The sequence below is a fragment of the Hordeum vulgare genome, chromosome 1H (genome assembly GCF_904849725.1).
Source record: "Hordeum vulgare subsp. vulgare chromosome 1H, MorexV3_pseudomolecules_assembly, whole genome shotgun sequence".
NCBI lineage: Eukaryota > Viridiplantae > Streptophyta > Magnoliopsida > Poales > Poaceae > Hordeum > Hordeum vulgare.
In genome coordinates this window covers 151,305,547-151,316,297 of record NC_058518.1, presented here as the reverse complement: position 1 = coordinate 151,316,297, position 10,751 = coordinate 151,305,547, and the positions used below count along the sequence as shown (strand labels likewise).

Sequence of the window (10,751 nt, the reverse complement as noted above, 5' to 3'; positions counted from 1 at the left end):
CAGGTGTGCGGTCATGTTGTTCATGACGTTTGTGACCCGTCGTGGCACACGACATGGTACATGTACCAGACTGGATGCACATACGTTTGTACCAAGAGGGAACACTCCTATGGCCCGACGAGGACGTCGGTTCCTCTGAGTGGTGGTGTATGTAATAGCCTGTCTTATTAGGGATGATAGACTACTCATATCAATAAGGAATTCCTTCTTTTCCGGGAGTCCATTCGAACAGAACTCCCAGGTTAAGCGTGCTTCTCTTGGAGTAGTTCTAGGATGGGTGACCGACCGGGAAGGCCTGCTCGCCGTTGACCCCGCCAAGCGCATCTCCATCCCGGAGATCATGCTCATGCCGTGGTTCAAGAGGGGGTTCGGCAATTACGACCATTCACAATTGATATCTTGTTGTCTGACTATTGGTTTGAACAATCTTTGTTTATTCAGCCGTGATGGCAGTAATGAACATTGATATGGGAGGATTGGCAGGCAGACCTACTACTTCACAAGTAGATCCTTTTCAAAGTGCTTTGTATGGAGCTGGACCTGGACTCATCCGAAGTGGACTAGGAGCGTACAGTGAGAAGTTTCTAGGTTCAAGCTCCGACTTTATGCAAAGCAATGTAAGCCATGGGTGCATTTCATTCATAGATATTCCTGCTGTTATATTTTTGAAAACTATTCAATGTAAGTTTTATTTGATTGCGTATACAGATCGCCCAATATTTGTCCAATCCACAATATTACTTTCAAGTGAACAACCAGTATGTGTGGAACAAGCTGAAGGTTGTCTTGTTTCCTTTTCTGCATCGGGTAAGGACTGACTGCCTCCTTTTCCTCAGGAATCTCTTTTCGTGTCGTATCTGTAGTTTGTGAGGTCTCATTCAATCCTTATATTGTTTCTCTTCCTTTAGGGACACTGGACTAGGACAACTGAGCTAGTGGGAGGAAGGCTGTCATACAAGCCTCCAGTTCAAGACATCAATGCTCCAGATATGTACATCCCTCTGATGGCTTTTACCACCTACATTGTAGTTGCTGGATATGCCTTGGGTGTTCTTGGAAGAAAACTACACAGCCAGAACAACTTTTTATTGTTGTACCTGTAGGACTCTAGAAGAAATGTGCAACATGACTCTATGAGCAGTGTAATATATTCCCTCCATCCCAAAATAAGCGACTCGACTTTGTACTATCTTTAGTACCAAGTTGAGCCACTTATTTTGGGATGGAGGGAATATGTATCACTCGGTCGTATATATCTGTCACTTCAATTTAGTGAGTGATGTAAGGCAAGTGGTTCTATTTTTTAATTTAAAACATCGGTTTCATGAGGAAAATAGAAAACCATGTGGAGTTCTTTAGTTGGTGCAAAAGTTGAATCAGGGAAGTAGCTAGCTTGGAGTCTTGGACTTGTCCAGCAACAAACATGTGCTATGCTAGGATTTGGTGCAAGGTCTCGCATTAATTCCCTTTGTGCTGCAGCCGCTTTCAGCTTCAGAGAATTCTTTGGTTCCAAGTCTAGCATGTTGACTTTCACAGCAAAAATTTAACCCGGTGAAAACATCAAGTGCAGCCCTTTAGTGTGATCTTCACTCCTTCCGTAGCCCAAACATCAAATGCAATTTTGTAGCTAAATCTCTTGCTTAAAACGAGAGTTTTCTACGGGTATCTCTCGCTCTGGAAGATAGATTTACTTCTTGTAGGAGTACACCAAAAAAGACAGACATCAGCAAAATCAGCTACTTTTTCATATAGCGACCGTCCGTGGCTTATTCGAGGGTCCTCTCTCCCGTCAAAAAGAGGTTCCACACCACTGTCCCTACTATGTACAGCAGAACAACCACCTGAAAAACGCTATCCCAGGAGCCTGCAAGTGATAATACATATAACCATTTCTAAACTGTTGATACTCCGACTTATTACATGTGAAGTGGAAGACTTCTTATTTTGATTGACTCTGGATAAGAATATATTGTTAACTTTAAATAAGTCTTTAACTATCTTGGTTGATCCCAGCCTTTTAAGAAATTTGTGATTATATTCGTAAATGCATGTACTGTTTTGTTAGTATGCATTTGGGTATAATATTACGGTCTAATGTTTTTTGTTTTGTCTCTTTTTCTGTTGCTAGGAAAGTGGTGAGAAGATGTCGATGATGCCTACTTGGGACATTCAAATCAACAAAAAAAATTCTGAACCTATGTCTCATCGGAGAGTGGAATGAACTCCATTGTTAGCAGATGTGCCATTGTCCTATTGTGCAAGTCTGTCCGTTCTTTCTATATTCCTGTGTAAGGAAATGTATTCATGAGATGAGTTATTGTGTTATGTAAACCTGGGAGATGTATTATGTGATGTCATACGATGGATGATTTTAATTCGACTTGGAGTTTTCTTGATTTGAATATGAAATAGTGTTGGATTTAATATTGGACCAATAATTGGGTTGAAAAGGCTCAACAAATAGAAATGAAACCAAGTTCTCGCACAAAAAGTTGTTGAATTCAAAAATGAAAAAAGGTCAAAACTGGAACAAATGTATTTGGGCACTAAAAGGCGAGGGCCCAAATTATAATGATACAAAAAAATTCAAAAAAAATACTAGAAGTGGCTGTAAATAGGCTAATGCCCAAAAAAAGCCCAATAAGAAAAAGCCCAAAAAAATAAAACCAGCCCATGTGACAATGGAAATGGGTTGGGCTGATTTCAACCATGAGTTTTGATTTCATCGTAATTTTGCCACGTAGGACTGGTTTAGATTGCCAACGACGATTTAGGATTGTCGTAAAGGTTACGACGATCTAGGAATCATCGTAAAAGTTATGACGATTTCGATCAAAACGTCGTTGCTGTTAGTATTGACGCTTCGTTTTCGACACTTGATTTTTCGTCGTAAATTAAAAACCGTGACGATTTAGCAACGAAAATATAGCGGCGTGTATTAGCATATTTCTTGTAGTGTCCTCACTCGCTCTTCCTCCTCGGTCTCCAACTCCAACCGGCGTCTCCCAGATCCAGCACCGCGTCGTTCCCTTGTTGGTTAAGCGATGGCGCCCGCCGACAAGCAGAAGCGAGAGACGCAAGGTCCTGCTCCGGCTCCTCCGCTGCTGGAGTGCGCCCTCTCCAAGGATGCGGACCTTACCCCCGTGCTCCCATGGACGGCGGCCGAGTCCAGCGAGCATGGGCGGACCCTGATATGGCTCGGCGCCACAACAAAGCGGCCCGCATCGAAGGCGGTATACCTCTTCTTCCTCCATAGCGTCTTTGCCGGACTAGTGCCGCCTTTCTCCTCGTTCTTCACCACCATCCTGAACCACTATGGGATCCATGCCCTTCACCTCTAGCCCAAGTCCATCTTGCTCATGTCCGTCTTTGCTTTCTACTGCGAGGCCTTCGTAGGCGTGCGGCCTTCAGTAGCCCTCTTCCGCCATTTCTCCAGCTTGCGCCTGCACGACGACGCCCATTTGTCAGCATGCGTCTCCTTCATAGTGGCCCAGAGCGACAATTTGCTCCTGAAGGCCGGGAAGAAGGTGGAAAACTTCAGGCACCGTTCGGTTCTCATGAGCCTCAAGGGCGCCAACCCTCGGTTGGAGGTGCCGAAGGGGCTGCCGGAGAAGACTTCTGCATGGAGCTCAGTGAAGCTCTCCGACCCTCGGGCCGTGCCCATCCTGGAGCGCTTGTCCCATGGCATCAGCGCTAAGAGGTTGACCGATGGGATGATAGTGAAGGAATTCTTGGCGCAGCGCCTGGCGCCCCTTCAGGCCCGTTCTAGGCCCGTGTGGGACTACCAGCTTGGTGACGACAAGCTCAAGCTCCGGTCCCAGTACCTTCCTACTAAGGAGCTGAACAGGGGCGCGGCGACCCTGCTGGGCGGTGACCCTAGTGACCTGCCCTAGGCTCTGGGTCCGATGTACCGTCTCGACGACCGGGCCGACCTGATCGCCGCACTGCCTGTCTTTGATGAGCAGGGGCTCTTCCCGGCCGAGAGCTCCGGTCCGGTAGAGGTGTCATCGGACGACACCTTTGGTGGGGAGGACTCGGAGAAGACCGTCGACGACTGCTGCTTCTGTGACAACAGACCTTCTCCTGCAACGGCACCAGAAGAATGCTGCTAGCACTCCCCGATAACGAGACTAGAAGAATGTTGTTGATGGCCTACCAGCGCATGGGTTCACGACAGTTTTCAAGGGTAGAGTATTCGACCCAAATTTGTTGATACGCCAGTCAGGAGGTGAGAGAACACTCTCGAGTATTAGCAGCTGAATGTGTCAGACTCAACCACACCTGAAAGATTAGTATCTGCAAGCAAAGTATCAGCAGCAAAGTAGGATGATAACAACGGTGTCAAAAACGATCTGTTGACGGCGGACTATTCCTAACTGTCATATCAATGGCGCCAGAAGTTGCCCTTTGACGGAAATTGTCTTTTCCCGTCAACGACGAGCGAACCAGAATTGTAGCAGGTAGCAGCAGTGTAACGATTAATAACAGTGGCAATGAACAGTAGTAGTGACAGCGGTAGCAAGTAGCAGCAGTAGCAAGTCGCAACAGTAGTAACAGCAGCAGTGCAGAGCAAGTAACAGCAGTAACATCAGCAGAGCAAAACAAGTAACAACAGTAACAGCAACAGAGCAAAACAGGTAACAACAGTAACATCAGCAGTGTGACGAACTCGTAGGCAATGGTTGGTGATTCGTTTGGATGATATTCATCATGCAACAGTTATAACACGGAGAGATATGTGGCTAGCTCCCGTTCGTTAATGTGATGTAGGTATGCATTCCGTGTGTAGTCATACGTGCTTAGGGAAAAGAACTTGCATGACATCTATTGTCCATCCCGCCCGTGGCAGCGGGGTCCAAAAGGATACTACGAGATATTAAGGTTCTCCTTTTAATAAAGAACCGGAACAACGCATTAGCACTTGGTGAACACATGAACTCCTCAAACTATGATCATCACCGGGAGTGGTTCTGGTTATTGTCACTCCGGGGTTGCCGGGTCATAACACATAGTAGGTCACTACAACTTGCAAGATCGGATCTAAACACACATATATTGGTGACAACATAATAATTTCAGATCTGAAGTCATGGCACTCGGACCCTAGTGAAAAGCATTAAGCATGGCAAAGTAGTAGCAACATCAATCTGAGAACATAGTGGATACTAGGGATCAATCCCCGTCAAAACTAACTCAATTACATGATAGATCTCATCCTACTCATCACCACCCAACGAGCCTATGAATAGATTACTCACAAACGATGAAGAGCTTCATGGAATTGGAGAGGGAAGAAGGTTGATGATGACGATGGCGACGATTTCCCCTCCCCGGAGCCCAAAACGGACTTCAGATCTGTCCTCCAGATGAAGAACAGGATGTGGCGGCGCCTCCGTATCACAAACGCGATGAAATCTTCTTTTCTGATTTTTTCTGGGCGAAAGTGAATTTATGGAGCTGAGATTGGGGGCGACAGAGCCACGTGGGCCCCACAAGCTTGGTTGCCGCAGCAACAGGGCTTGTGGCCCACTGGCCCACCCCCTCTGGTGGATCTTTGCGCAGGTATTTTTCATATTTTCCAGAAAAATTCTCCGTAAATTTTTAGGACGTTTCAAGAACTTTCATTTCTGCACAAAAACAACACCATGGCAATTCTGGTGAAAACAACGTCAGTCCGGGTTAGTTCCATTCAAATCATGCAAGTTAGAGTCCAAAACAAGGGGAAAAGAGTTTGGAAAAGTAGATACGATGGAGACGTATTAAACTCCCCCAAGCTTAAAACCTTGCTTGTCCTCAAGCAACTCAGTTGACAAACTGAAAGAGAAATAAAAACTTTGACAAACTCTGTTTGATCTTGTTGTTGCAACTATGTCTAACTCGTAACCAGAATTTGACCAAGATCACAAGTTAACCACATAAGCAAGTGACACAAAGGTCTCATGGTAAACTAATATCAATGGCATAATCAGCTAGCAAGCAAATAATAATGAGTTCCAGATACCAAAAATTTAATCAAAACAAGCATGAAGCAATATGAATAGGTGGTATTTCGCTAGCTCTTTCTGAGACCGCAAAACATAAATGCAGAGCATTTTCAAAGATCAAGGGCTGACTAAACATTGTAATTCATAACAACGAAGATCCAGTCATAGTCATACTCAATATCAATCAAAAGAAAAGCATAAAAATGACAGAAGTGCTCTCTAATTGGTTCTTATAAGAAGAGGATGACTCAACAGGAAAATAAATAGACACGCCCTTCGCAAAGGGAAGCATTGATTTGCAGAGGTGTCAGAGCTCAAGCTTTGAAAACAGAGATAATAATTTTGGGTGATATGCTTTCATTGTCAACGCAATGACCAAGAGTTCTCAATATCTTCCACGCTACTCATGCTATAGGTGGTTCCCAAATAGAAAAGTAAAGTTTTAACTCCCCCACCACCAATCAATCACACTCCACGGCTAGCCGAATCCTCGGGTACTGTCCATACTAACATCAATCCAGGGGAAGTCTTGTTTTATAGTTATGTTTTCGATTTAAGCGTGGAACTGGGCATTCCAATTACCGGCCCCTTTCTCGTGAATGACAGTGAATAAACACATGTTGAGGATAACACGCCTAGCATGGAAGATACGAATAGCCCCCTATCACCACATGAGCGGTTCGGGCATGCAAAACAGATTATTTCTTGAAGGTTTAGAGAATGGCACATGCAAATTTACTTGGAACGGCAGGTAAATACTGCAAATAGGTAGGTATGGTGGACTCTCATGGAAAAACTTTTGGGGTTATGGAAGTGGATGCACAAGCAGTATTCCGCTTAGTACAAGTGAAGGCTAGCAAAAGACTGGGAAGCGACCAACTAGAGAGCGACAACGGTCATCAAGATGCAATGAGTTTGACTAACATAGAGTGCAAGCATGAACAGGATATAAATCACCATGAACACGAACATCATAGAGGCTATGTTGATTTTGTTTCAACTACATGCATGAACATGCGCCAAGTCAAGCCACTTGAATCATTCAAAGGAGAATACCATCCTATCATACTACATCAAAGTCATCTCAAAATCTATGTTGGCATTCAAGGCAAAGCATTATAAGCTCCTAGCTAAATAAGCATGGCATCAGAAACTATGATATTTAAGTTGTCATTGCAAACATGGTTCTCTCACGACAAAGCTGAATCTAGGACGACAAGCTAGTCATATTTACAAAAATAAAATAGATAGAGTTCATACCAGCTTTTCCAGTCTGAGTCACTTCATCATATATCATCATTATTGCCTTTCACTTGCACGATCAAACGATGTGAACAATAATAAGCATGCTCATGCAATGGACTAAGCTGAATCTGTAGGCAAACACAAAGGAGAAGACAAAGTAATATGACTCTTTGAAAGCTAAACACGTATGCATGCAAAAGCCAATAAACATTGTAACCAATATCTTCTACCTTGACCCAAAGAAAAAGAAAACTATTTACACGGGAAAGCTCCCAACAAGCAAAAGAAGAAAGAAAAATCTTTTTGGGTTTTCTCAAAAGGACACAAAATAAGAAAACAAGAAAATGAAAATAAACCAGCATGGATCATACAGTGGCAAAGTGTAAACACTTGCTGACAAAGTGAAAGCATAAGCATGAATGTAAGGTCTGTGAGAACACGTACTCCCGCAAGCTTAGGCTTTTGGCCTAGCTTGGTCTACTCCCAAGGACGGTCCTGGCGAAATCCAAAATCATAATCGGGGTTATACGGGAGCGCTGCAACCACTGCCTGAATAGCCGCCTCACGAAGACGAGCAACCGTCGCCTCCCTCTCGTACTCCTCTGCCTCTCCTATAGTTATGTAGTATCTCCGTTTTACCTGAAAGTCAAAGAAAGCAGGAGCAGGAAGGGTAATATGGAAGATACGCTGCCGGTTAAATATCAATCGGTATAGGAGGGATTCATCATCCCTCTCAAGAAACTGGTAGCGTGTCAAAGTGACGCGGTCAAGGAAAGCTGTATGGAGCGGGGGATCTCCTGCGCGGATGGTTACTCCAAGAAACTTTGCTATGCGAGTGGCATAGATGCCGCCAAAGAAATCTCCCTCAATAGCGTTTTTATTCAGCTTCCTTGCTATAATAGCTCCCATGTTGAAGATTTTGTCACCCGTAACTGCGCTCTTAAGGATATTAAGGTCGGAAGCGCATAAGTGACAATGTTCAACCTTACCGTTAATGCATCTACCTATGAAGAGGGCAAAGTAGTGCAAGGCAGGGAAATGAATGCTTCCTATGGTAGCTTGCGTGATGTCTCTAGTTTCTCCAACAGATATACTAGAGAAAGAAATCTCTAACCGAAGATTTAGCAGGATCTTTAAGATTACCCCCATCGGGTATTTTGCAAATCCTATTGAAATCCTCCAAATCCATGGCATAGAATTTATCATACAAGTCAAACAGTATGGATGAGTCACGGCCAACTGAAAATTTAAATCTATGCACGAAAGAGGCAGTGAGCATAGCATACTGTTCACATTTATCTGAGAGGAACTCTTCTAACCCGGCATTGCGAACAAGTGTATCAAACTCATCCTTGAAGCCTGCTTCAATCATGAACTCATCGGAAGGCCATTCACATGGTTGTACCGGTGCGTCCCTTAGTTGATTAGGATCGGGCTCCCGATAAGAAAGACGGGGACCCTTCTTACTTGAGGAACCACCATGAAAGTTCCTCGTGAAGATAATTCCTTTTGCTGAAATTTTTGAAGTTCAAGAGAAAAGTGAATAAAGACCAACCACACCTAGTAGTAACTACTCCAACTAGTGCCTAGAGACCGTATCACGTGCTAAAACTACTTGGGACCAGCTAAAATCAACATTTCAACCTCAAGAACAGGGTCACCAAGGTAGCAAGCATACGCGAAGGATAAAGCACTAGAGCAAAAACTAATTGGACCAATGGAGGAGTCACTTACCATGGAGTAATTTCCCCAAAACTGTTCGGAGAATGGTGCTTTGAGCAAGGAGATCAAAAATCACAGCCAAATGAGCAAGAACACGGGTTTGAGCTGTGAAACAATTTTTTCTGGAGGAAGAAGAAGAGGATAGGAGCTGGAATGAGTGGAGGGGCCCCCTGTGGGCCGCACAAGCTTGCTCCCCGCGGCTAGGGGGGTAGCCCGCGGTGACAGGGCTTGTGGCCCACTGGGGTGGCCCCCAGGCCAGCTCTCTGTCCCAGTATTTTTCAAATATTCCAGAAAAAATCATACTAGATTTTTAGGACCATCGGAGAACTTTTATTTTCGAGGTATTTTTCTCCGGGACGCTAAAACAGAAAACAGGAAAAACTAAACTAAATTTAGCATTTTTCTTCTAAGCAAAAGAAAGTGAAAGCTTAAAACAGAGGCATGTGACTCTTTGATTCATCCATTTCATGGTCATCGAAAGAAATCCGTTAATGGGGTTGATCAAATCCTTATGACAAAACTTTCTCGAATCGCAAGAGAGAACGGAGAATTTTTGACTAGCCACTAAGTCACCTCAATGGGGATACGAATCTCCCCAACAAGCAATTCATACTTCATATTGACACGAGGAATAGGGCATTCAAAGCTCCCAATAAGAATCGATGAAGTTTTTTCGATAGCATTGATGCAATGTACTTGATATCGTTTCTTTGGAAAGTGCACGATATGCTCATTACCGTTGACATGGAAAGTGACATTGCCTTTGTTGCAATCTATAACAGCCCCTAAAGTGTTTAAAAAGGGTCTTCCGAGGATGACATCCATGGCATCGTCCTCGGGAATATCCAAGATAACAAAGTCTATTAAGATAGTGGTCTTAGCAACCACAACAGGCACATCCTCGCAAATTCCAACATGGAAAGCAGTTGATTTGTCGGCCATTTGCAGAGAAATTTCAGTGGGTGTCAACTTATCCAGTTCAAGTCTACGATAGAGAGAGAGAGGCATAACACTAACTCTGGCTCCAAGGTCACATAAGGCAGTTCTTACATAGTTTCCTTTAATGGAGCAAGGTATAGTCGGCACTCCGGGATCACCAAGTTTCTTAGGAGTTCCACCGTTGAAAGTGTAATTGGCAAGCATGGTGGAGATCTCAAGATCTGGTATCTTCCGTTTATTAGTCACGATATCTTTCATGTACTTGGCATATGGAGACATTTTGAGCATATCAACTAACCGCATCTGCAGAAAGACGGGTCTTATCATTTCAATGAAGTGCTCAATATCCTCATCATCCTTTTTCTTGGAGGGCTTAGGAGGAAAGGGCATAGGTCTCTGAACCCATGACTCTCTTTCTTTACCGTGCTTCCTAGCAGTGAAGTCATTCTTATCGTATCTCTTAGGTTGTGGATTATCAGGATTAACCGTAGGTTCAATCTCCACACCCTCATCATTGCTAGGTTGAGCATCATTATGAACATCATTGTCCATATTGTCACCAGGTTCATGTTCATCATCAGATTGTGTTTCTGCATCAGACGCAGAAATATCATTTGGTTCTTGAGGTGTGACAGTATTTGGTGGACTAACATGCAGGTTTCTATCATCCTTCTTCTTCTCCTTAGGATGACTCGGTGCATCTGCATTAATTCCTTGAGAATCTTGATCGATTCTCTTAGGATGACCTTCAGGATACAAAGGTTCCTGAGTCATTTTGCCTCCTCTAGTAATGACTTTGACACAGTTGTCATTTAATTCATTGAGCAAGTCATTCTGAGCTTTAAGTACTTGTTCTATCTG

The 10,751-nt window shown here is 43.9% G+C and overlaps 1 protein-coding gene across 1 annotated transcript; it reads left to right on the top strand.

Moving 5' to 3' along the window:
* Positions 1 to 446: 446 nt before the first annotated feature.
* Positions 447 to 1,103, top strand: LOC123397700 (protein YIF1A-like). Its single transcript, XM_045092239.1, has 3 exons — positions 447 to 617; positions 709 to 807; positions 909 to 1,103. Exons 1-3 carry the CDS (start codon positions 447 to 449, stop codon positions 1,101 to 1,103), a joined length of 465 nt encoding a protein of 154 aa, XP_044948174.1.
* The last annotated feature ends 9,648 nt before the right edge of the window (positions 1,104 to 10,751 follow it).